The 27,709-nt window shown below is 43.6% G+C and overlaps 1 protein-coding gene across 1 annotated transcript; it reads left to right on the forward strand.

Annotated features, from left to right (window-relative positions):
- The first annotated feature begins 133 nt into the window (after nt 1-133).
- Nucleotides 134-21,883, forward strand: LOC101132862 (sulfotransferase 1C2). The gene is made up of 8 exons (XM_004031574.3): nt 134-347; nt 4,915-5,086; nt 5,497-5,622; nt 12,145-12,242; nt 15,889-16,015; nt 16,491-16,585; nt 16,734-16,914; nt 19,669-21,883. The coding sequence occupies exons 2-8, from the start codon at nt 4,936-4,938 to the stop codon at nt 19,779-19,781; spliced, it is 891 nt and encodes a 296-aa protein (XP_004031622.1). The 5' UTR covers nt 134-347; nt 4,915-4,935; the 3' UTR covers nt 19,782-21,883.
- The last annotated feature ends 5,826 nt before the right edge of the window (nt 21,884-27,709 follow it).

Raw genomic sequence — 27,709 nt, forward strand, 5'->3', positions numbered from 1 at the left:
AGGAGTAGAGTGTGCCCTTAGTTCATATGAACTAGAGGGAGTTGGTATTTGCACAGCAGTCAGGGTCACATGAGTGATCATGGTACAGTGAGAAGTTCTCCCTCCCAGGGCCAGGTCACAGGGTTTGTTTCTGTTCAATCCGGATTCTTCCAGTAAAAGCTTCAACTTCCCACACTGAAGCTGAGAGCCTCCCAAAGTGCTGGCTACCTGCTGAGCGCCCCTGTAACTCTGACACAGTAGTAATTTGAGCCTCTGCAATTGCCGTCTACTTCCTGTGAAAGTCCTTTCCGTGCCCACTGACCCTTGAGTGGGCCTTTGAGCTGCTGACTTTCAGCTGGAACTTGAAGGTAAGAATATGGCTTAAAAGAAATTCTGTACCTAACTCGTTAATTTATTTTTTAACCTTTAGCCACATAGGTGTGACTTTATAGATGCATTTATTCAAACCAGAAAAGATCCTAAGAATCTGATAAAATAATATAAAAGAGTTTTGTTAACAGCCTCCAGCCTAAAAATTCAGACCTAGAAATTCAGGACCCCCCTCAAATCACCTCCAAAAGCTCTCTCTCCTGTAATACTATCTCTGTCTCCCACCCTGATCTTTTCTCAAATACCCTCCCTGTCCCATCCTCCTCCAGGGCCAGCTCAACTTCTCTGGCCAAGACTATTTCTTCTTCCATGACAGCCCTCCTCTTATGCCAGCCATTGACTAAGACACATGCTGGGCCTGCAAGGGGACTGAACCAGATCCTGTGCTCCAAGGGTCCAGACTTATAAGCAAGTAATTGTAGGACGTGGAGTAAGAACTATAAAATTTGCACACAAAATACTATAGGATCCCATGGAAAGGAGTGATTACTTCTGTTTACAGAGTCAGGGATGCCTCCACAAAGGAGGCCATAGTGATCTGGCCTGATATGATGAAAATGTCCCTGCTGGCTGCTCAAGGGGAAATGTATGTGTCTACATGCCTGACTCTCCAAGGGCAGGAACCATATGCTGATGTGGCCCAGCAACGAGGGGCCTGGGGAGGGTGAGAAGGACTTGGGACTTCTCCTGTGGGAACTGGCAGATCCCTCTGCTCCCACTGCACTACCCAGCTGCCTCAATCTCTTGCTGCATCTCCTCCTCCCAGCTTTAGCCAGGTTCTATCACTCCCCGTGCAGGCCTCCAACAAGAGCAATACAGTGGGATCCATAGTTCACTGGAGAGCCAAGCCCTTAACCGCCCTGGTCCTCAGCAGCAGCAGGTGCCCTTCCACACATGTTCACAGCTGTGCCCAGGCCCTCGGTCATCAGCTACCTGCCCAGAGCACAACGCCTACCACAGAGTTGGTCAATGTGTTGCGTGAATTATTCTCAGGGCATTAGTTCAAGGCCAGAGCCCTAAGCTCACATGTACACCTGCCTACAGGTGTACATTGGGAAGTCCCATAAATACATCAGACTCAACCCCAGAATTGGACTCACCATCCCCTCACCCCCACCCTATGGAGGACCTTCTCACTGTGTCCTTACATGGTCTTTCCTCCATGTGCACACATCCCTGGTGTTGCCTTGTGTGTCCTAATCTCCTCTCATTACAAGGATACCAGATTGGAATAGGTCTCATCCTAGTGGCCTCATTTTAACTTAATCACCTATTTAAAGACATTATCTCCAAATATAGCCACATGCTAATATACTATGGATTAGGACTTCAACATACGAACTTAGAGAGACACAATTCAAACCATGATAATGTCTGTCTTAGTCCATTTTGTGTTGCTATAACAAAATACCTGAGGCTGGGTAATTTATAAATATAAGAGGTTTATTTTGAATCATGATTCTGGTGGCTGAAAAGTCCAAGAGCATGGTGCTGGCATCTGCTGAGCTTCTCGTGAGGGCCATGCTGCATCAAGACATGGTGAAGAAATAGAAAGGCAAGCAGGCATGTATAAAGGGACCAAACTCACCCACTTCTGGGAGATGGCATTAATCTACTCATGTGGAATCCACCCTTATGGCCCAAACACCTCTCACAAGACCCTGTGTCCTAGCACTGCCACACTGGCAGTTAAACTTCAACAGAGAGTTTTGGTGGGGACTAACCACATCCAAACCACAGCAGTATCCAAAAAGTGTTTTGTAGTTTTATGTTTATATATATGTATACTTTTTGTTCATAACTATGTATAAATAGTTTTCTATCACTATCACTGCCATAACAAATTATCAAAAATTTAGCAGCTTAAAACAATACAAGTTTATTATCTCACACCTCTGTAAGTCAGAAGTCCAAACAGGTGTCTCTGGGTAAAATCAAGGTGTTGGCAGGGCTGCGTTCCCTTCTGGAGGCTCTGAAGAAGAATCCCTTCCAAGCTCATTCTGGTTGTTGGCAGAATTCAGATTCATGTGGCTGTAGGATGGAGGTCCCATTTGCTTGTTGGCTGAGGTTCATTCTCAGCTTCTGGAGGTCATGCCTTGTCTTGTGTTCCCCTTTGTCTCTAAGCCATCAATGGCAAGTTGAGTCATTCTCATGCTTCCAAACTCTCCAGCCACTTCTTCTGCCACACGACTCTCTGACTGCTCTTCTACACCCTTGTCCACTTTTAAGTGCCCTTATGGTCACATTAGACCCACCTGGATAATACATGACATGCTCATTGCCTTAAGGTTGTTAACCTAAATTCCATCTGCAAAGCCCTTTGCCACACAATGTAATGTATTAGGAATTAGGACGTGGACATCTTTAGGGCCATTATTCTGCCTACAACAATATACATTTGAAAAAGACAGATAGAAATACATCAAAGTAATAACAACTCTTGTGTGATAGATGTTTTCCTTGTACATTTGGACTTTTTCCAAAGTTTCTGCAATGTATAACTTTAAATTCACAATAAAAAAAAACGAGGCAATTTTTAAAGAAGGAACATAGGATTCGTATACAGATGTTGGCTGCGATCCTGGGCAAGTTATTGATCGTGTGACTCTCAGCTTCCTCACATTTATGAGGGTGATAATTATTCCTTCCTAATAAAATTGTCATTTGAATTAAGAGAGAAAAAGAAAAGTCCATGAAGGACCTAACATAGAAGGCCTGCAAGAAATGTTTGTTCTTATCCCTCCTCTCCTGAATTTGATCATACCATAATCTCAGGAGTACTGTCCAAACTCCACCTTCTTTGATGTATTATAAATACAACTGCTTCTCATATTTGAAAATTTTCAGAAATAATTTGTCTTTCGTTTTCCAAAAATTGTCTTCATCTTAAAGGGCTCAGCTCAATCTGGAAGCAGAAGCCACCATGAAAACTGCCCTCACTAATCTGGGCACCTAGTTTTCTCATCCATTCCATGAAGCAGCTGGGCCAGATTATTTTATTCAACCTCTAGCAAGCATGTACTGTTACATTTTCTGTAAGGACCCTTTCAGCTCTGAAGTTCTATCACTCATATTCAGCAAAAGTTAAAATAAATTAATGTATACAAGGCCTCAGCCCAGCGTTGGCAAATTGACGTGTTTGATAAATGTTAGCTTTTAACTACTATTTCATTAGTAGTAGTAGTAACAAATGTCTTCTGGAACCCCAGTAGCCAGTTATCCTTGAGTAACAGTGATTTACATCTTCTGCTTTCTCCTTTTGGTGCATTTAAAAGTCTTCCCTCAATACAACAATGACAACACACACACACACACACACACACACACACACACACACAATGCAAAACTGGGCAAAGCAGATATTTCTCCCACAAACGGCCAATAAGCATGAGAAGATGCTCAACATCATTAGTCATTAGGGGAATGCAAATCAAAACCCCAATGAGCTATTTATCACCACACAACCATTAGGATGGCTATTATCAAAACCAAAAAAAACAAACAAAAAACACAAGAAACAACAAGTGTTGATGACAATTTGGAAAAACTGGAACCCTTGTGCACTGCTTATAAAAATGTAAAATGGTGCGGCTGCTGTGGAAGATGCTGTAACATTTCCTCAAAATATTAAACATAGAATTACCAGATGATCTAGCAATTTCACTTCTCAGTATATACCAAAAAAAATTGAAAGCAATAATTCAAAGAGATATTTGTACATCGATGTTCACAGAGACCTAATTCATGACAGCCAAAAGTTTCCATCAATAGATGACTGGGTAAACAAAATATAGGCTGGGCACGGTGGCTCACGCCTGTAATCCCAACACTTTGGGAAGCCAAGGTGGGTGGATCACCTGAGGCCAGGAGCTCAAGACCAGCCTGGCCAACATGGCGAAACTCGGTCCCTACTAAAATCACAAAAATTAGTCAGGCATGGTGGCGGGCACCTGTAATCCCAGCCACTCAGGAGGCTGAGGCATGAGAATCGCTTGAACCCTGGAGGCAGAGGTTGCAGTGAGCAGAGGTCATGCCATTGCACTCCAGCCTGGATAAACAGAGTGAGACTCTGTCTCAAAAAAAATAAAAATAAAAAAAAAAAGGAAAGGTGTATATCTACAGTGAACTAGGGAAGGAAATCCCATCACATGCTACAACACGGATGAGCCTTGAAGAGATTAAGCTTTGGATCAAGCTTTCAATTAAGCATAAGATTAAGCTTAATTAATAAGACATTCACAAAAGGACAGATATTATGTGATTCCACCTAAATAAGGTACATAGAGTCCATAGAGACAGAGAATAAAATGGTGGTTGCCAGGAGCTGAGGGAGGGGGAATGGGAATTATTGTTTACTAGATACAGAGTTTCTGTCTGGGATGATGAAAAAAATTCTAGAAAAGATGGTTATAATGGTTGCACAACAATGTGAATGTACTTAATGCCTCTGAACTGTACACCTAACGATGGTTAAAATGATCAATTTTATGTTATGTATATTTTACCACAACTTCTTTAAAAATCTCCTCTATTCTTTTCCCATAGGGACCCCAACCCTGAGACACTATGGCCCTGACCTCAGACCTGGGGAAACAGATAAAACTGAAAGAGGTGGAGGGGACCCTCCTGCAGCCTGCAACTGTGGACAACTGGAGCCAGATCCAGAGCTTCGAGGCCAAACCAGATGATCTCCTCATCTGCACCTACCCTAAAGCAGGTGATTGCAGGGTAGGAGGGACAGCAAAGACCTGCTGAGCCAGCACAGGCTCATCACTTAAGTTAGAATTCCCCTTCATAGGAAACCTGCTCCTTCTTATTGTTCCACAATGGGTTTTGGAGCTCAGGGCTCACACAGGATGCCTGATATCCGAGTTTTCCAGGAAAGCTGCTATGCTCTACCATGCACTGGTCTTGGGTGGAGAGACCCTTGCCTGTGCTGCTGCACTCCCTACAGAGATCCAAAGTCCATCCCTCATGGACTTCTATCACTCATGGCAAACAGGATTCTGACCCAAGGGGAGGTTGATGCAAACACCAAGGCTCTACGTCCTCTTCGTTTACTCAGGACTCTTCAGGGAAGATTGTCTAACAGATTTCTGCTTCTCATCCTTCCTTTCTGAGCCTCAGGGACAACATGGATTCAGGAAATTGTGGATATGATTGAACAGAATGGGGACGTGGAGAAGTGCCAGCGAGCCATCATCCAACACCGCCATCCTTTCATTGAGTGGGCTCGGCCACCCCAATCTTCTGGTGAGAGCACCTCCCTCTTTCTCTCTTCCTGCTTTCTTTCCCTCTCTCTTCTGTTTTCCCCTGTCTTTTCTCACTTTTCTCCTCTTCTCTCCTCTCTCTCTCTCCCCCCTCTCCTTCCTCTTCTCTCTCTCCCTCCCTCTCTCCTTCCTCTCTCTTTCTTTCTCATTTTCACTGTTATGTTTCTTCCTTTTATCTTCCTCTCATCCTCTGTCTACATATTATTTAAGATTTTTTACCAAAAGTGAATCACCAAATGAAAAGGATGTGTGCTAGGGTCAGATTCTGCCTTATTTTCTTCTTAAGCCCTCCCTCTGATCATGTGCAACTGTAGATCACATTGAAGATGTGAAAAACTGTAAGCCATTTATTCCTTCTTCTATCTGTACCCCAACATGATAAAACCCAGTGCAGCCAGGAGGGTATCCAAGAATCGATAATTCACACACACATACACACACATACACACACACACACACACACACCCCACTGCATTTGGAACCAATTATTTCTGTTCAATAGAGAAGACTTTTCAGGTAATGCTCAACCTAGAAGTGTTTCTCTTCACATCAAAAAATAAAGAAAGCTAAAAAATGTAACCAGAATGCTATATTTCAGGTAACTGGAGCTGCTGGAACTATTTTGCAAAACAAGGATAGGAGGAAGGCCTACTTCCCTAAGTTACAGCATTGCAGAGATCCATGTGATAGAAAGCTGGGAGCACAGTAGCTGAAGCTATGAAAATGTAGTTAATGCAGCTCTAGCATGAAGTCTAGACTTAGAGCAACTGTAGACAGAGGTCTGATAAATCCCTAAAAATGTCCTAAGATAGAAATTCCCTGATCTGATGCATACAAGACACTTGTAACCTGTGGAAGGAGGTGTCTCCAAGTCAGAATAGCCTTAAAGGATTTTGCTTTCCCCTATGATCCTACCATCCAGCCCCTCTGGCTCCTCTGGCTCTTGAAGAAGAGAAAATGGTCACTAGGTAGGTAACTACTGGCTTTGTAACCCAGTGCCTGTTCCCGCCCTGCTCTGAACTACCTGTGGGGCTCTGACCCCATAGACAGGCCAGCCTCTGCCTGCTTAACCATGATCTCACTCCATGTGCCATCAGGACCTGCTGTTTTGTGTGTGTCTGGTCTTCTGCTCCTTGAGCAGCAGGATGGTATAATAGTTAAGGACTACCAGAGTTTAAATCCTGACTCCATCACTCACCTCACAACGTTTAAATCCTGACTCTGTCACTCACCTCACAATGTTTACATAACCTCTCTGTGTTACAGTTTCCTTAGCTGCAAAGTGTAGATAGAATCAAGGCCTATCTCAAAGAGTTGTTGTGAGCATTAACAAATTCAGTATAGGTAAAAAGCCTGAAGCAGCGCCTGACACTCAGAGGATACTATCTACGTGTTAGCTATCTTTACTAACCACTTCTCCAGGCCCCATGACCCCATGTGTTCCCTGATTATCTAAGACCAGCATTTTTGTTTATTTAAAGATGGAGGCTAGCTCTGTCACCCAGGCTGGACTGCAGTGGTGCCATCATAGGTCACTGCAACCTGGAACTCCTGGGCTTAGGCAATCTTCCCACCTCAGACTCCTGAGTAGCTGGGACTACAGGTGAACACCGCCACACCTGGCAAATTTTTTTGTTTGTAGAGATTGGGTTTCACCATGTTTCCCAGATTGGTCTCAAACACCTGGCTTCAAGCAATCCTCCTGCCTTGGCCTTCCAAGCCACTGGGATCACAAACATGAGCCACCACACCCAGCCCAAGAACAGCTTTTGATCTTTGTTCTACCTCCTGCCCCTGCCGCTGCCCAGTGTCTTACCTCTGGCAATTTGAGAGATTAAAGAAAGAGGAGAGGCCTAAGCAAGATTTCTAATGAAGTATTCTTAGCAGTAGAGAGTAGAGTGTTCAATCACTAAATCAGCATAAAAACCAGGATAGAGCTGTAGAATCCAGAGAAAGGATGGTAATGAAACGGCCAGCTTGGCATGTCATACAGAGGCACCCTGGCCTCTTTAGGAACCAAGGTGCCCTGTGTGAGAATAACAAACAGTCTCAGGCTTTATGATCTGCCCAGCCACGACAGCTGAATGCTGGCTGGAGACTAAGCTGTGCAGTGGTCGTTTGTTTGGTTTTTTTTTTTTTTTTGAGACAAAATCTGGCTCTGTTGCCCAGGCGGGAGTGCAATGGCATGGTCTTGGCTCACTGCAACCTCTGCCTCCCGGGTTCAAGCAATTCTCCTGCCTCAGCCTCCCGTAGCTGGAATTACAGGCACCTGCCAGCACGCCCAGCGAATTTTTGGTATTTTTAGTAGAGTCAGGGTTTTACCATGTTGGCCAGGCTGGTCTCGAACTCCGGACCTCGTGATATACCCGCCTCGGCCTCCCAAAGCACTGAGATTATAGGCGTAAGCCACCGTGCCCAGCCAGTGGTTTTCTTTCAGAGTAGATAATCCCTGCCAGTCAAGGTGAGGAGCATCACTGGGAGGAGACCAGTTGCTGACATAGACTCATGGCTGTCGGCCAAAGGTCTCAACCACCCTTGGAGCATTCTGGAGTGGTCAGACACTACTGGACAATGGACGAGCTTGTGCCCTGCATGGTCAGTCTCCCTTCCAGGCCCCCTTCTGCCCTCCCATTAACTCCCAGCCTCGTAGCCGTTCTGTGACAAAAGGGATTACATCTGTGACCCACAGAGAATTGGTTTGGAAAGACTTTGAAAAGACCTGTGTGCATGTGTGTGCATATGCATGTGTGTGTGTGAACTGTATATAGGTGAAATCTAGGAATGATCCACTTAGTTTCAGCAAACATCTATGCTCAAGGGCCTATGCTGCTCATAAGACTTCACACCTACTTGCCCTCAATAAGTTACAGTCCCATGGAAGAAACCAATGCAGATGATATAACAACAAGCATGGAGGGCTACTGGCAGGGTGAGGGGAACATGGCCAATGAACCGTTCCTGAAGGTGACATCTGAAATGATAAACTGTTGTCATTACTAATTTTCTGCCTCTGTCTCCTGCCAGACTGCAAACTCTTTGATGGCAAGAAACGAGTTGTGTTTAACTTTGTACTCCCATGGGGCTGTTTCTACAGTATTGGCTGAATTGATTTATCCCTCACAGCCACATGTAATTTGGCTCAAATCCCAAGGCTAAAATCTTAGTGCAACTGACGAAGGCCAAAAATGACCCCGTTTGCCCCCTTCTTCCACGCTAGTGGGCTTGGGAATGGGCCCTGCAGCCTGGGCTGTGTCATGCACACTCTCCACGCTGTGCTTCTCCACCCTGAGTCTGAGCAACCATCGTGGTATTCCTGGCGGGTGAGGCAACCCCATGGGGATTTTCTGAATCATTGATGAGAGAGAGGTGGGGCGAGGGTGTGGGGGGCAGAATGTACAATGTACCTATGTTCATAAAAGAAAACACTGGTCAACTGCTTTATGTAAAGCCCCGAGTCCACAGTATCTCTCTCCTGTAGGGGTTTTTTGGCAGAAAAATTTGGAGTTGGAGCTGGACTGAGCCCACCAACAGGGCTGGATCAGGAGTAGGAGTGGGCCTTCTTATTTGTCATGGGCAGGAAGGATGACTGTGAGCCATCTAAGGACCATAATGACTGAGTACAGATTTCCCAATTAGAAGACTGGGTCTCTTTTAGGCATTAAGTGGTTACTGCCCACAGGGCATTAAATCAGGTGTAATAGGAAAAAGGAGAGCCGCGAGTACCAGGAAGGAAATCAACCAGCCTGCAGATCTCACTTTCTGGCAGATTCCCTGAATTTGCTCCCCAGCTTGGGATTGACAGTCCAACTCCATCCATAACCTTCCTTTCTGTCCTCTATGTCTGCTAAGGTTTCTTATAGCTTTCATCTCCGTTTCTCTACATTGTGCTTCTTTAGCTCTGCCACTATTTTTCTTTTCAGCTATATAAGCTCTACTATTTAACCCTACTCATTGTAGGTTTTCATGTCCAAACACTTTATAAATCTTCCCAGTCTTTTTAGTAGTCTCTTGTTTCCTTGCTTATGTTTTCAACTTTCTCTTTTCTTCCTTTGCACTTTTTTTTGAGACAGGGTCTCACTCTGTCACCCAGGCTAGAGTGCAGTAGTGCAAACACAGCTCACTGCAGCCTCAATCTCTCGAGCTCAAGCGATCCTCCCATCTCAGCCTCCCGAGTAAGTAGCTGGGACTACAGGTGCATATCACCATGCCCAGCTAATTTTGGTATTTTTTTTTTTTTAGAGACAGGAATTCACCATGTTGCCCAGGCTGGTCTCAAACTCCTGAGCTCAAGCAATCCACCTGCCTCAACCTCCCAAAGTGCCAAGATTACAGACGTGAGCCACTGCCCCTGGTCTTCTTTGCGTATTTTAAACATAGTTATTTATATTCTCTATTAGGTACCCAGTAACTGAGGTCACTAGGGGTTTAGTTCTTCCACCTGGTTTTTCTAGCTCTTGTTAATAGGGCTTGTCCCTCATTTGTTTTGTAATTTTGTATAAAAAGCTCTTTTCTCCCTGTCTTGATCTCACACCTACATTAGAACGTTTCCAATCTAGAATAGTTTAAGTTAACTTCTGGTCCAAGCTGGTAGTATAATTTCATATCCATGCATGTAGTATGAAAACAGGATTGTGGTTATGAGTTCTCAAGAAAGCCTCTTTTTCTGCACCCAGAGGCGAGGCAAGGAAATTACCTTACCTCTCTTTGGCAGTAGGTGATCTTTTTCTCTCTCACCTTTCACTGAGGTAGCAGACATTTGAGTTTCTCCGGCTAATGCATGGGTCTCTGTTCCTAATCTGTGCCTCACTAAAGTCCAGGCCTACCAGCCTCTTCCCTGAGCAGAGGTCACTGAACTGAGCACTGGGTGTCCAGAGGGTGAACCCACTCAGGGCAGCTGTCATCAAAGCCTTTGCCCACTTCTCCATCTTGCAGCTCCCTCCCTCTTCACTTTGGTCCCTGGAGGGTCCCCTTATTTTCTTATGAGCCTGATTATGCACTTACATGATATGTTTGGTGTTTTAATCAGAATCTGCAGGTGTGTGATTAACAGGAAAGATCTTCATAATGTTCAGGCCACCATGTCTCCAGCAGTGAAAGTACATGGAGAGACCCTTGAAGAGTGAGTGGGACTGTCCAGATGTGTAGAAATGAGAGCCGAAGGGAGGCACAGGGGTATGGGGCAGCAGGACCAGGGCATGTGGAAGGACAGAGTGTGAGCTGGCGTAGAGGTGGAGCTGAGAAAAGAGACTAGAGGAAGGAGAGCTTTGCAGTTCTTCTAAGGAATATGGACTTCAAAAATGGTTAAAGGTGGTTTTCCAACTTTTCTTTTTAGTACCAAAACACTTTTTTATTTAACAAAAATTACCACGACTACAGGATCCAGCAATTCCACTTCTGGGTATATATCCCAAAGAAATAAAAACAGGGTCTGAAACAGATACCTGTACCTCTACATTCAAAATAACATTCACAATAGCCAAAAGGTGGAAGCAATCCAAGTGTCCACCAATGGCTGAATTGGTAAACAAGATGTGGATATACAATGGAACATTACTCAGTCTTAAAGAGGAAGGAGATTTTCTGCACTAACTTGACCCAGCTCCTCTGACATGATTTGCATGAGCCTCTGATTCCCACACTAGAGTGGAAGCTCCTTAGGGAGAAGGTCTGTGTTTTTCTTGTCTTTGTTGCCTTTTCCCCTAACCTCAGCTTAACACAATGATTGCACAAAGTGCTCATTAAGGCTTTTAAATGAGAGAGTAGAGGCCGGGCACCGTGGCTCATGTCTGTAATCCCAGCACTTTGGGAGGCCAAGGCAGGTGGATCACGAGGTCACCAGATCGAGACCAGCCTGACCAACATGGTGAAACCCCGTCTCTACTAAAAATAGAAAAATTAGATGGGCGTGGTGGCCAAGCGCCTGTAATCCCAGCTACTCGGGAGGCTGAGGCAGGAGAATTGCTTGAACCTGGGAAGCGGAGGTTGCAGTGAGCCGAGATCGCGCCACTGCACTCCAACCTGGTGATGGACCAAGACTCCGTCTCAAAAAAAAAAATGAGACAGTAGAAATCATGACTCACAGGCCAGCAAGTATACTTGTTTTTAGAGATGAAACAAGTGATTGCAAACAGGCCGGGTACATGAGACAGCCTGCTGCAGGCACATGGGGGTCATCTCTGGCTGGCAGGAAGGTAAGGGAGTCCTCTCTTCTCTGGTCCTGGCTGACTCTGCCTCAGCAGGACATCACTTGCCCATTCTCAGCTTCTGTCACCTCATCCTTAAAGTGACAGAGTAAATTAACTCTAAGGCCCCATCCAGGACTCAAGCTGTGTGATTCTACAAAAATGAAAATTATATTAATAATCCCATTGTAAAATCCCAAAAGAAAGTCAAGAGACTAGCAGAAAGATAGGTGGGTGATGGGATATCCTGGACAGAGCCTGGATCATGAGGCCCCGTGTAGTGCTTGTACTACGCAGATGTTTCCTCTTGAGCTATTTTAAAGGTGTGGAAAAAGCCAAAGCAATGCCCTCTCCACGGATACTAAAGACTCACCTTTCCACTCAGCTGCTGCCACCGTCTTTCTGGGAAAACAACTGCAAGGTAAGATACCAACAGCCCCCTGTGACAGAAGGGAAAGTAAGCCAACCAAAGCGAGTCCTGCAGACCCCAACGCAGAGCATTCGTGATCACCTTTGCCTCTCCACTGTCTCTGATGCTTACCAGCAAAGAGAAAACATAAAGTTCTACACTCAGCAGGACATTTCACCTGAACAGTTTCAAATAGGACATGAAGGCAGGATCCAGACTCAATGTTTGGAGGGAACTAGAGACATGGGGAGGCAGTGAGTGCAGTAAGCGTAGCTGTGAAATGAAGGGGAGAAGATGGTGGTCCCAGGCTGCAGGCCATGGGGAGGTTTTCTAACAGACCAGGGAGGGAAGAATGAGAGGAAAAAAGCTAAAGCTCTCCCCAAAGGGGGCCAGGCGCGGTAGCTCACGCCTGTAATCCCAGCACTTTGGGAGGCCGAGGCGGGTGGATCACAAAGTCAGGAGAGCGAGAGCACGGTGAAACCCCGTCTCTACTAAAAATAAAAAAAAACTTAGCCGGGCGCGGTGGCGGGCGCCTGTAGTCCCAGCTACTCGGGAGGCTGAGGCAGGAGAATGGCGTGAACCCGGGAGGCGGAGCTTGCAGTGAGCCCAGATCATGCCACTGCACACCAGCCTGGGCCACAGAGCGAGACTCCATCTCAAAAAAAAAAAAAAAAAAAAGTTATCCCCAAAGGGTAAACAGATGAACAGGCAGAGCAACGCTCTTGAGGACACCCCACCTCTGCCTCTGGTAGACTCTGAGTTCTTCGTTTTATTTATTGTGTGACTTTATTTGTATGCACTCCAGTGCCTAATCAGTTCCTGGCACATAGAGGGCATTAGACACGTCCTTGCTGAGTAAATACGGAAGTGGCTGTAGAGCAGGTGGAGTCAAGGGTACAAACTGAGCTGCCAGCCTTGGTGAGAAAGTGGGGCACTGTTTCCTTAAAGGCAGGAATGAAGGGGAAAGAAGGGCTAAGAAAGATATGTTGCTAGGGGACTGGAGTGAAGTTGGAGGACTCAAATGACTTCAGTCCTTTTAGTAATAATGTTGGATAAGGGGACAATAACTTCCATTTCCAGAATTATGGCAAACTAGGTGTTCTGAACCCCTGAAGCCCTTATATGTAGAACATCCAGGATTACTGCATAAAAAAATCACAAGTTTCCTTTTAATGCATAACTGAGATCAAAATAAAGTCCCTAAGTTTAGAAACTGCAGAGGAAACTGAAACTCAGAGAGGCAAATTGAGACTGGGACTCTCCTGGGGAAATCTGATGACCTGGATAATCCAGCAATTTAAGTTTTAATGGCTGCACAGGGACAGGGTCAAAGCCCATGGCACAAGGCACCAGAAGAATGAGGAGCCAAAGCTGGGACCACTGAAGGGCTACATCCTCAATGGATGGGTGGAGGAGGCAGAGGAAGACCTTAGGGAACCACTCTGCCTTGACCTAGGCGCTCAGCTCCCTTGAGAATGTATAGCCACAGGTTTACTCTCTCAGGGTTTGAGATTCAAAATTGCACTCCTTGCATTGTCCAAGAAACTACAAGCAGAGAAATTACACAAAGTGGTCCCCACAGCCAGTGTTCCCAGGTCCTCTCTGGAGGGACACAGCTGCAACTCAGACTCCCATAGGATCCCCACTTGAGCTCACCATCCCACTTTACAAAATACACAAAAGAACAAGCCACCATGAGATGCAGTCTTCAGAAAGAACCCGTGGAAGAGTCAGACCTCAAGAACTTCAGACAATGTAATTATCAGCTCTAGAAATAAGAGAAGGTTCAAGTTGTGTGAATAAATGAAAAAGTGTTTCAAAAATAAAATAAAGAAATAATATGCTAGTTTTAGACACAGAAATATTAAGTAAATAAATGGAATTTCTATAACAAAAAAATATAAAATCATGGAAATTAAAAACTCAAGCATAGGATAAAGTGCAGAACAGCTGCATAGAGATTTAGTGAACTCAGACAAGGAAGGTTTGAGGGTAAAGGTTTGAGGAGAGAGGAGAGACCTGTGTCTGGAGCTAAGAGCCAAGAGATGGAGCACGGGAGGGATTAATAAAAGGATTATCAAGCAGCAATGAAGAGGAAGAAAACTGAGCATAAAAAATTTAGAAACTAGGGGAATTTTTCAGCATTTCTTAAAACCTTCTTTACTGGTGCTTGGCAGCTTGGTAAGTTGGAGAAGAGAAGATGGGGAGTAGGACTTAGTAGACAGTAACAGAGTCAACGCTTTCTGGAGCAGGGTTTCTCAACCTTAGCACTTGCTCTAAAGGGCCTGGGACTTGATATAATCAGGCATGGCAAGACATGCAGGTACAGTGGTGACTGTCATAAGGAAGAAGTGTGTCCTCGCAGATCCCTAGAACAGGAGGCATGGCATGTCACACAGAGCCTCACAGGGAAGCAATGGGATAGGTCAGGAGGAAGAGACAGTGAGTAGAAGACATGGGCAAGAGACTTGATGTGGTTTCTTTGGGAAGGAATAGTTGAGGCAAGGTAGGCAGGCTTGGGATTGGCCAGTTTGAACCACTGGAGCAGGCTTTCAGCCACAGGGGCTTGGCCTAGTAGTCTGGTATCTGACCCTGGGCTGGTCAGGGCAGGTGAATAATGGCTCAGTGTGTAAAAGCCCAACAGTGGAAGTGTTGGGGGTATAGGCTCTGGGGTGTTGTAGGCAGTTCCTCCAGAGTCAGCAAAGCCCCAGGATGTCAAAGCATCAGATACAGAATATAAAAGACATAATTAATACAGCACTGCTGACATTTGGGGCAGATTTTTCTTTCTTGTGGGTGGGAGCAGGGGGACTCTTCTGTGTATTGTAGAATGTTGAACAGCATATTTGGCCCCTGCGTGGATGCCAGTAGCACCACTACTCCAAGTTGTGCAACCAAAAATGTCTCCAGACATTGCCAAATGTCCCCTAGTGGATACAATCATCCCATCATCCCCAATTGAGAACCACTTAAAAGTGAAAGAATAAAAAAGCACAGCATTGAAATAGCTGATCATAGATCTGAGATGCATAGTCAAGAGGCCCATTTGGCATTGATGCCATTAAAATGTGAACCGAGTACTGGATAAAAGGTCAGATTTGGTAAAATGAAAGGTTGGGAGGGTGGAGGGATGTGAAATTGTGGGCAAAGTGGAACTTGAAAGAATGTTTGTAGGGGCAGAGCTGAAATGATTAGAGATGGAAATCATTCAAGCTGAGGAGGCCAGGAGAAAAATAGGAGCTATTTTCTTGGTGTGTGGCTTAAACTCTTAAACATGAAGCTTCTGTGCATCTTTGGGAGGGTGCGCGAGGGGTCATCAGTTTACGCTGATACTGTGGAAGTCTCCTATTCAAGTGGCAGGTCATAGTTTACAGAGAAAGATTTTGCTCCTGATACCAAAGGGGCAATCAGGCAATCTAATCCTCACCAATCCCTAATTGATTAGCTAATTAAAAGGACTGAGTTTGAAGTAGAGAGCAGACTTGGTGACAAAGCAGAGACAGAAAGAAGAGGGAGGTCACAAGGCCAAGTCACAGGGCCAGCACTGCAGAACTGAGCCAGAGTGCACAGCAACCCTCAGGATGGCTCTGCCTAAGGGAACTCTGTGAAAGACCACTTTTTATACCATCTTTTACCCACCTCTTTTCTTACCCCAAAGTTCCTTTATGTAGCTCGAAATGCCAAAGACTGTATGGTTTCCTACTACCATTTCCAAAGGATGAACCACATGCTTCCTGACCCTGGTACCTGGGAAGAGTATTTTGAAACCTTCATCAATGGAAAAGGTACGGGAACATCCTTCACAACCTTGCATTCTCACTCCAGCTAGCCTGGGTCTAGGGAACCACAGGTAGCATTTTATCCCCTAGAATGCCTGTACTTCATCAGGTGTGTCCTACCACAGACTGGGACTGGGCAGAGCAAGCTGGCCACTTTCTGAGTGTATGCCCACAGCCCTCAGCAAACATCTTCCACCTGATTCAAAGTCTTTAATTAGAGCCATCCTCTTCCAAAAGGTGTCCTTGTCCCTATGTGATTGCACATAATAGGAAGCCACTTTAGGGAGGATGTTGGGGCAAGTAACCCTAAGGCTGTCCCCATCTACACCACCCTCAAAATCAAACAGATCAGAACCCTTAGGACATATCTAATCCAGAATTTGGGTTTTCTCTCTCTAACTCACTTCAGGAAAATCCCTAATACTCAGAAGGTTTTGTGTGATGCCTATGTAGACTATTCTGTTTCCTGTGTCTATTTCAGTGGTTTGGGGTTCCTGGTTTGACCACGTGAAAGGATGGTGGGAGATGAAAGACAGACACCAGATTCTCTTCCTCTTCTATGAGGACATAAAGAGGGTGAGTGAAGGCTCTGCAGAAGAACCATTTTAAAGTGGTCCTTCAGATGCAGACAAATTCAAAGTTGTTTCAAAGGACATCCCAGAGAATTGTAGTATTTCTTTATGATACTCTCATTCATTCCAGTCCAACGTTACCCTTGCCGCAGGACCCAAAGCATGAAATTCGGAAGGTGATGCAGTTCATGGGAAAGAACGTGGATGAAACAGTGCTAGATAAAATTGTCCAGGAGACGTCATTTGAGAAAATGAAAGAAAATCCCATGACAAATCGTTCTACAGTTTCCAAATCTATCATGGATCAGTCAATTTCTTCCTTCATGAGAAAAGGTGTGTGGGGCCTCTTTATCATACATTCAGATTGTCTCGTAACATCCTGTCTGCCTCTTAGCAGACAATATTGAGTTTTATTAATTCCAAGCCAATGCACTTCAGCTATTCCTAATATGTGTTTCTAATAAAATCAGGGATTTGATCCTGTTGTAGAAGAGAGCTTTCTAGGGTATTGTTCCAGTATTTGGTTGCAAGGAACAGAGAGTCCCTCAAGCTAGCCCCAAAGAAAGGGGCTTACTGTGAAGATTCACAATGGACAATAAAGGAAATGCAATCACATAGAAAACTAGGAAGAGGAGCCACCACTGGTCCAGACCTCCTAGGGGCCGCCGGATCTCAGGGTCCAGGACTCAGCAGCAGGAGGGATGTGTCTTTGCTCCAAAGCTCCACCACTTACAGGACTCAGCTGCTTTTCACATATCTATTAGGCATGGCTTCCTCTGCTAACCAGCTTCCCGTCTCTCCAGCCATTACAACTTTCTCCCACTTTATAACTTCTGATGACTCAGTTTCTGCTCATAACTTGGTCTTGACCCTTACCCAAACCTGCTCTACTTCATGAGTTTCAACTACAACTATTGTTGACAACTGCCTCATCCTCAGTATTTCTTAGTTCCAATTCCCAAAGGAGGAATTCTAATTGGCCCATCTAATATTTTTTGAGAAAAAACTTTATCACTTTCTAATTTAAAAAGCAAAACATGTCATTGTTAAATATTAAATGGGGCTGGGCAGATTGACTTATGCCCATAATCCCACATTTTGGAAAGCTGAGGCATGAGGATTGCTTGAGGCTAGGAGCTCGAAACTAGACTGGGCAACACAGCAAGACCCCATCTCTACAAAAAAAATTAATTAGCTGGGTGTGGTGATGCATCCCTGTATTCCCAGCTTCTCAGGAGGCTGAGGTGGGAGGAGCACTTGAGCCCAGGATTTTGAGAATGCAGTGAGCTAGGACCTTGCCACTGTACTCCAGCCTGGGTGACAGAGCAAGACACCAGCTCTTCTTAAAAAATAAACTAAATAGGCTGGGCGTCATGGCTCACGCCTGTAATCCCAGCACTTTGGGAGGCCTAGGCAGGCAGATCACAAGGTCAAGAGATCAAGACCAACCTGGCCAACATGGCGAAACCCTGTCTCTACTAAAAATAAAAAAATTAGGTGGGCATGGTGGTGCACACCTGTAGTCCCAGCTATTCGGGAGGCTCATGCAGGACAATCACTTGAACCCAGGAGGCGGAGGTTGCAGTGAGCCAAGATCACGCCACTGTACTCCAGCCTGGTGACAAAGTGAGACTCTGTCTCAATAAATAAATAAAATCAGTATAAAATTATATTTTTTAAAAGTCTCTCCACAAAAACTCCACCCCCAAGAAGTAACTACCAACAGTATGGAAGTCCCTTTCTCTCTCATTTATAACATACAGATTTTTTATTCACAACAGTGAAATCATGGTATACACACTGCTTTGAAACATCTTTTCTTCTTCCTCTTTGATTTTGCATGTGCTTGAATGTATGTTGTTGCATTTTGCAATCTACAACAGTATTCCATACCAATGAAACAAACCAAAATGTTCTACCCCTTTTTTCTTTGGATAACCAGTGGTAATGATTTGTCAAGGTGCCCTTCTTCAGGCTCATACATAACCATCTTTCTATACACCCTCCTTCTTCAGACTCACACAGACACAAAGATATGTAACCATAATGAAAGCTTGCTCCCTAAAATGCAGAATGCGGTCATATTTTATACCTTTACTTACCAGGATATGAGAAACCCCTCTAGGGTAAGGAATATAGACTCATACACCTCATTGATTTCTTTGGTCCCATGTTATACCAAGCTAAGGATGCATCATAATTCATCCAACTATTCCCTTAATGATAGACACTATAGTTATTATTGTTTTCAATGTTTGTTTTTATGCATAATGTTACCATAAATATCTTTGTGCATAAATTATTATTTCCAGATGCTTTTATTTCTGTTGCATAATTTTCTGGAAGAGGCATTGGTGGGGGAAAGAGAATTTCCCCTGTTTAAAATTAGTTTAAGTTGTTGTTTGGTGAAAAATATTATCTCATTCATATTTTTCCAAAATAGTTTTTTATTGAGATATAATCAAAATACCAAAAACGCACAGATCTTAAGTATACAGTTCAACCCATTTTAATAAATGTATACACCCACACTACCAGCACCCCAATCAAGATATGAAACATTTTCATCACCCCAGAAAGTTCCCTCTTGTGCCCTTTTCAGTCAATGTCTACCTCCAGGGACAACCATTTTTCCAATTTCTATTACTCTAGATTGATTTTGCCTGTTGCTGGACTTCACATAAATGGAATTTCACAGTATTTACTTTCCTGTGTCTGGTGTCTTTTGCTCAACATACTGTTTTGAGATTCCTCCATGTGGTTGTGTGTCTGTAGTTCACCCTTCTTTTATGTCTACGTACTAATCCATCAGGTAAATACACTACAGGTGGGGCGAGGTCATGCAGACCACTAGCTGCCTTGGGTCAGTTGCCCAGCTGACTTAGAAGTCCATCCCCCTGCACAGAGTCCCCTAGGCCTGCTTCTTATAGGACAGCTGCTCGTGGACAGGTGTCCACTGAAGGGGGAGTTGGGTGAGTCAGGTATGTGGACAAGCCAGATTCAGTATGGGCACTACACCACTTTACTCAGGGACACCACATCTTTCAATCAGAGAGTGACACTCCTGTCTGGCCTTCCTTTTTCTAGGAACTGTGGGGGATTGGAAAAACCACTTCACTGTTGCCCAGAATGAGAGGTTTGATGAAATCTATAGAAGAAAGATGGAAGGAACCTCCATAAACTTCTGCATGGAACTCTGAGCAAGATGTAAATAAAATTAAAAGGTGGATGGCAAGAGTGCAAATACTATCTTCAATCCTTCAGTCCCAGCCAGAAGAATCTCTGAAAGCATATTGTGAATGTATACAATGTAGTACAAACAATCTCTGTGATGATTAACAGTATGTCACCACTTCATTTTTTAAGGATCACGTCTAATGCCCATTTTCCCAGCTATTCTTTCCAAAGTAAGATATAAGATAGCTTAATAAACTAAGTAAAACGTATGACTTGAGTACAAAAGGATTGTTTTAATCCCCATTATTCTGGAAAGTGTGTCCTAGTCTCCCAGTCTATAACATCATAATACCTTGAGTATAATTCCAAATATTAGGTTATATCTATATTAAAAACAAAATTTCTGGCATCTGTCCTGGCCATTCAGGCAACTCCAGCCTGGGCTCAATCCTGGAGTTCTGTCTGGTCACTATCAGAAGGAACACTTTGAGGGAAACCCTGGTGCAGCCAGCCCTGAGGAAACATGGCCTGAGTGCCCTCACTGGTGGGTGGGAATAAAATGGAAGTGCACAGAGGAGATGTCAGAAGACAAAAACCTGGTTAATAGTCCCAGTGCTAGGTCATATAGGAAGCAGAAAGCATGATAGTGGCCTTTTGGGAACCCAAGTTACGTCCTGGTGAAAGCAGAAAGGAGGAGACAGGATGGCTGTCAACAATGTCAGCATGGGCATGGCTCCCAGGCATGGAGGTAATTGGGTCTTGGCTTCAATGCCACCCTTTTGGGAAGCCCTAAACCAAGTGAGGTGTTCTTTTCCCTTGCTTCCCATATTTGTCCCAGTTGCAGCCCTGTTGTTATGTATTTACTCTTCAATTTCTTATCTATACCTCTCACTCAATTGTTAATTATTTGGGTTCAGTCTCATGCCATATTTACTCCTAGTACCTAATGCAGTGCCTGGCACACAGCAAGTGCCCTTGAGAACTTGTAGAGGGAGTAAAAAAGTGCATGGATAAATGACTGCAGCAAATCACAAATTTTGAACTTTGACCCTTTTCTTTTAGTCCCAAATAGTGGCATTCCATAGCTGAGGGTAGTAGGAGCAGTTCACCCTGGGAGCAGACAATAAGAGGAAGAATGAAGCCAACTAAAATTCTGAATGCTTTTTGTTGGATTTCGTAGGTATTTTTTTTTTAAATAGGGTCTTGCTATGTTGCCCAGGCTGGTCTCAACTGACTGCTTTTTATTATTACCATGCACTGGCAATTCCAAACAATGTCAGTGTTAAAATGCTTCTCCCTGAAAAAGAGAAAAGAAAAGGAAAAAAAGAAAAGTGAAAAGAAAAGAAAAACTCTTATTGGCCTAAGTTCTAAATAATAGCTAGGTTACCACTGAGTTTTAACTATATGCATATGAGCTTCAAATAAGCACCTTTTTATTATGTAAATAAATAAAAGTTATCTGTATCCCCACTGCATTGTAAAATTTTTGTTGTTTGGTTTCATGTCTTATTCACCTTTGTATGGAAATTAATTCAGAAACCCCAAGCATAGAGTCTACCTCTTTAATTCCAGCAGGCAGATGTAGTTCTGCCTGCTTCCTTCCAAGGTTAAGTTCATAACAGTTCAGAATCTTGCAAGCTCACTTCAGGTATAACCTGTGTCTCCAACCCTGCAGTATTTGGATATTGCTGTTTAAACAGTAGATTTGGCATAGATGATGGTGGCACAATGGTTGTAAAGGAAAAGAAGCAGAATACCTGAGTTTGTTCAATTCTCTCATTGGGGTTTTCAGTTGTATCCAGAATTTAAAACAGTAAAATTTAAGAGTGTGAACAGCAACATTCACACTTTGTTTAGTAAGTACAAAGTTGTGCTCATACAGTAAGTTTACTGACTTTGAATAATAACTTTAAAAACAAAATTTACTCTTTTCTAAGTGTTAATTATTTGTTTTAAAATTTAAGAATGAATCAAGAAAATAAAACATTACACCAGTGGTATGATTTAGTAATTGTCTGACTTATACTTTTTGTAGACATTTTAGTTTTATTTAAATTGGCATTCTGATTTTTTTACTGGTCTTGAGTCTATACACAAAGTTGAATAAAAGAAAAGTTTCACTGACTACATTTCTTTACTATTATTATTATTTGTCTCTATTCATGATCAACACTGAAAATAATTTTGTTGTATACGGAAGTAATGTTGATATGGTTAGGCTGTGTCCCCACCCAAATTTCATCTTGAATTGTAGCTCCTATAATTCCCTCATGTTGTGGGAGGGACCCCGTGGGAGATCATTGAATCATTGAGGTGGTTTTCCCCATACTGTTCTCATGGTAGTGAATAAGATGTGATAATTGTATAAGAGGTTTCCTCTTTCACTTGGCTCTCATTATCTCTTCTCTGTCACCAGGTAAGACATGCCTTTTCACCTTCTGCCATGAATATGAGGCCTCCTCAGCCACACGGAACTGTAAGTCCATTAAACCTCTTTTTCTTTATAATTTACCCAGTCTTGGGTATGTCTTTATCAGCAGTGTGAAAATAGACTAATAAAGTAAATTGATACTGGTAGAGTGGGGTGCTGCCATAAAGATACCCAAAAATGTGGAAGTTGCTTTGGAACTTGGTAACAGGCAGAGGTTGGAACAATTTGGAGGGCTCAGAAGAAGACAGGAAAATGTGGGAAAGTTTGGGACTTCCCAGAGACTTGTTGAATGGCTTTGACGAAAGTGCTTATAATAATATGGACAATGAAATCCATGCTGAGGTGGTCTCAGATGGAGATGAGGAACTTGTTGGGAACTGGAGTAAAGGTGACCCTTGCTATGTTTTAGGAAAGAGAATGGTGTCATTTTTTCCAGGCCCTAGAGATTTGTGGAACTTTGAACTTGAGGGAGATGATTTAGGGTATCTAGTGAAATAAATTTCTAAGCAGGAAAGCATTCAAGAGGTGACTTCGGTGCTGTTAAGAGCATTCCATTTTAAAAGGGAAACACAGCATAAAAGTTCAGAAAATTTGCAGCCTGACAATTCAATAGAAAAGAAAAACCCATTTTCTAAGGAGAATTTCAAACCAGCTACAGAAATTTGCAAAAATAACAAGGAGCCAAATCTTAATCACCAAGACAATGGGGAAAATATCTCCAGGCCATGTCAGAGATCTTCATGGCAGCCACTCCCATCATAGGCCCAGAGGCCTAGGAGGAAAAGATGGTTCCATGGGCTGGGCCCAGAGCCTTCCCTGCTGTGTGCACCCTAGGGACTTGGTGTCCTGTATCTCAGCCACTCCGGCCATGGCTGAAAGAGGCCAACGTAGAGCTCAGGCCATGGCTTCAGAGGGTGCAAGCCCCAAGCCTTGGCAGCTTCCATGTGGCATTGAGCCTACAGGTGCATGGAAGTCAATAACTGAGGTTTGGGAACCTCCACCTAGATTTCAGAGGATGTATGGAAATGCCTGGATGTCCAGGCAGAAGTTTGCTGCAGGGGAGGGCTCCTCATGGAGAACCACCTCTAGGCCAGTGCAGAAGAGATATGTGGGGTTGAAGCCCCCACAAAGAGTCCCCACTGGGACACTGCCTAGGGGAACCATGAGAAGAGGGCCACCATCCTCCAGACACTAAAATGGTAGGTCCACCGACAGCTTGCAGAGTGCACCTGGAAAAACCACAGGAACTCAATGTCAGCCTGTGAAAGCAGCCTGGAGGGAGGCTGTACCCTGCAAAGCCGAAGGGGCAGAGCTGCCCAAGACCACGGGAACCCACCTCTTGCATCAGAGTGACCTGGATGTGAACATGTAGTCAAAGGAGACCATTTTGGAGCTTTAAGATTTGACTGCCCCACTGGATTTCAGACTTGCATGCAGCCTATAGCCCCTTTGTTTTAGCCAATTTCTCCCATTTGGAATGGCTGTATTTACCCAATGCCTGTACCCCTACTGTAGCTAGGAAGTAACTAACTTGCTTTTGATTTTAAGGCTCATGGGTGAAAGGTACTTGCCTTGTCTCAGATGAGTCTTTGGACTGTGGACTTTTGAGTTAATGCTGAAATGAGGTAAGACTTTGGGGAACTGTTGGGAAGGCATGATTGGTTTTGAAATGTGAGGACATGAGATATGGGAGGGGGCAGGAGAAGAATGATATGGTTTGGCTGTGTCCTCACATAAATCTCACCCTGAATCGTAGCTCCCATAATTCCCACGTGTTGGGGGGAGGGGACTGGTGGGAGATCATTGAATCATGGTGCAGTTCCCCCATACCATTCTCTTGGTAGTGAATATGTCTCATGAGATCTCATGATTTTATTAGGGGTTTCCCCTTTCAATTGGCTCTCATTTTCTCTTGTCTGCTGCCATGTAAGACATGCCTTTCACCTTCCACCATGCTTGTGAATCCTCCCGCCTCAGTTTCCCAAAGCACTGGGATTACAGGCATGAGCCACTGTGCCTGGTCTTTTTCAGTTTAATTGCAGACACAGTTCTTTAGTACTTGCGTGCTTGTGAGGCCTCCCAAGCCATGTGGAAATGTGAGTCCATTGAACTCTTTTCTTTATAATTTACCCAGTCTTGGGTATGTCTTTATCACCAGCATGAAAATGGACTAATATAAAGATAGTTAAAAAAAAAAAATCATTCACTCCAGGGTCAGCTATGATCCCAAATGATAAAATGAGTTCTGACTTTTAATTGGTTGGTTGGTTGGTGGGTTGGTGGTTGGTTGGTTGATTGGTTGGTCCTGTTAAAGAAAAAATTATTGAATGACACTTATTAAAGCACAGTAGGGCAGATTTTAGTCAGGACCATCTCCATAGGTGTAGGGACCATGGCAATGGAGTCTGGCAGTGGAAGAGACTGTGTTCGACTCTTAATATAACATGGGCAAGTGGGAATTTATAGCCATGCAGAAGGGTGGAGAAGGAGGGATAGAAAATCCCAAAGAGGAAACATCATCGGTAAGGAAAGGGATGGGTTCTGGCTACAGTGATCCAACAGGATTCTTGCTAAAGATAGGCCAGGGTGATTAGATATTACCTGGGTGGTGGTGGAGGATGAAGAACCGGATCAGATGTTGGGGGTAGGGAGTTCCTGCTATATAGACTTAATAGTTTTCTTGCAAAAACTGGATTTTTCAAAGAATTACACAGAGGGGTATAGGAGATATGTTAAGAACCTTACTAAAGTTTGGTCAAGGAAATAATCTTTGTCATTTGGTTTAAAATCTTTCTGCTTCCTTTTCTTCACTAGCTAGGACTAAACATGCCGACTTTGAGGTTTAGTATTTCAAAGAGCTTTGAAGTTTAATGCTGTGAGATTACATGGGACTGTGAGTTTTTGAAACACCCACAAATCACATTTAAATTCAGGCTTCCAACAACCAGTGGAAACTACATGGCAACTGGAACACGTTAGAATCAGGGTCAAGAATGAAGAGCCACCATGATGGCAAAGCACAGTGGTTTGCAACTCCACCAGTTGTCCACAACTCAAGCAAGGAGGGATCAATCTAACAAGAACAGAGATGCAAGAAATAGAACTAGCCCCAGGAAATTCAGTATTCAAGCTAAGATGCAAAGAGCCCTAGCACACCCTCTCCCCACATATACCTACACCATAAGTATGTACCAACAGCTAAAAAGAAGTGATTTTATGTTTCTTTCCTCTTACAGTTACAGCCATTCTTCATTCAGTCATTCATTCATTCTCAATAGTACACGTACTATGTGCCAGGTACTGTGTGAATGATGGGGATACAGTGGTGAGCAAAGCCCTTCCCCTATGGATTTTTTTTTTCTTTTTTATTATACTTTATGTTTTAGGGTACATGTGCACATTGTGCAGGTTAGTTACATATGTACACATGTGTCATGCTGGTGCGCTGCACCCACTAACTCGTCATCTAGCATTAGGTATATCTCCCAATGCTATCCCTCCCCCCTCCCCCAACCCCACCACAGTCCCCAGAGTGTGATATTCCCCTTCCTGTGTCCATGTGATCTCATTGTTCAATTCCAACCCATGAGTGAGAATATGCAGTGTTTGGTTTTTTGTCCTTGCGATAGTTTACTGAGAATGATGATTTCCAATTTCATCCATGTCCCTACAAAGGACATGAACTCATCATTTTTTATGGCTGCATAGTATTCCATGGTGTATATGTGCCACATTTTCTTAATCCAGTCTATCATTGTTGGACATTTGGGTTGGTTCCAAGTCTTTGCTATTGTGAATAATGCCGCAATAAACATACGTGTGCATGTGTCTTTATAGCAGCATGATTTATAGTCCTTTGGGTATATACCCAGTAATGGGATGGCTGGGTCAAATGGTATTTCTAGTTCTAGATCCCTAAGGAATCGCCACACTGACTTCCACAATGGTGGAACTAGTTTACAGTCCCACCAACAGTGTAAAAGTGTTCCTATTTCTCCACATCCTCTCCAGCACCTGTTGTTTCCTGACTTTTTAATGATTGCCATTCTAACTGGTGTGAGATGATATCTCACAGCGGTTTTGATTTGCATTTCTCTGATGGCCAGTGATGATGAGCATTTTTTCATGTGTTTTTTGGCTGCATAAATGTCTTCTTTTGAGAAGTGTCTGTTCATGTCCTTCGCCCACTTTTTGATGGGGTTGTTTGTTTTTTTCTTGTAAATTTGTTTGAGTTCATTGTAGATTCTGGATATTAGCTCTTTGTCAGATGAGTAGGTTGCGAAAATTTTCTCCTATTTTGTAGGTTGCCTGTTCACTCTGACGGCAGTTTCTTTTGCTGTGCAGAAGCTCTTTAGTTTAATTAGATCCCATTTGTCAATTTTGTCTTTTGTTGCCATTGCTTTTGGTGTTTTGGACATGAAGTCCTTGCCCATGCCTATGTCCTGAATGGCAATGCCTAGGTTTTCTTCTAGGGTTTTTATGGTTTTAAGTCTAACGTTTAAATCTTTAATCCATCTTGAATTGATTTTTGTATAAAGTGTAACGAAGGGATCCAGTTTCAGCTTTCTACATATGGCTAGCCAGTTTTCCCAGCACCATTTATTAAATAGGGAATCCTTTCCCCATTGCTTGTTTTTCTCAGGTTTGTCAAAGATCAGATAGTTGTAGGTATGCGGCGTTATTTCTGACGGCTCTGTTCTGTTCCATTGATCTATATCTCTGTTTTGGTACCAGTACCATGCTGTTTTGGTTACTGTAGCCTTGTAGTATAGTTTGAAGTCAGGTAGTGTGATGCCTCCAGCTTTGTTCTTTTGGCTTAGGATTGACTTGGCGATGTGGGGTCTTTTTTGGTTCCATATGAACTTTAAAGTAGTTTTTTCCAATTCTGTGAAGAAAGTCATTGGTAGCTTGATGGGGATGGCATTGAATCTATAAATTTCCTTGGGCAGTATGGCCATTTTCACGATATTGATTCTTCCTACCCATGAGCATGGAATGTTCTTCCATTTGTTTGTATCCTCTTTTATGTCCTTGAGCAGTGGTTTGTAGTTCTCCTTGAAGAGGTCCTTCACATCCCTTGTAAGTTGGATTCCTAGGTATTTTATTCTCTTTGAAGCAATTGTGAATGGGAGTTCACTCATGATTTGGCTCTCTGTTTGTCTGTTGTTGGTGTATAAGAATGCTTGTGATTTTTGTACATTGATTTTGTATCCTGAGAGTTTGCTGAAGTTGCTTATCAGCTTAAGGAGATTTTGGGCTGAGACAATGGGGTTTTCTAGATATACAATCACGTCGTCTGCAAACAGGGACAATTTGACTTCCTCTTTTCCTAATTGAATACCCTTTATTTCCTTCTCCTGCCTAATTGCCCTGGCCAGAACTTCCAACACTATGTTGAATAGGAGTGATGAGAGAGGGCATCCCTGTCTCGTGCCAGTTTTCAAGGGAATGCTTCCAGTTTTTGCCCATTCAGTATGATATTGGCTGTGGGTTTGTCATAGATAGCACTTATTATTTTGA

The sequence above is a fragment of the Gorilla gorilla genome, chromosome 12, assembly GCF_029281585.2.
Source record: "Gorilla gorilla gorilla isolate KB3781 chromosome 12, NHGRI_mGorGor1-v2.1_pri, whole genome shotgun sequence".
NCBI lineage: Eukaryota > Metazoa > Chordata > Mammalia > Primates > Hominidae > Gorilla > Gorilla gorilla.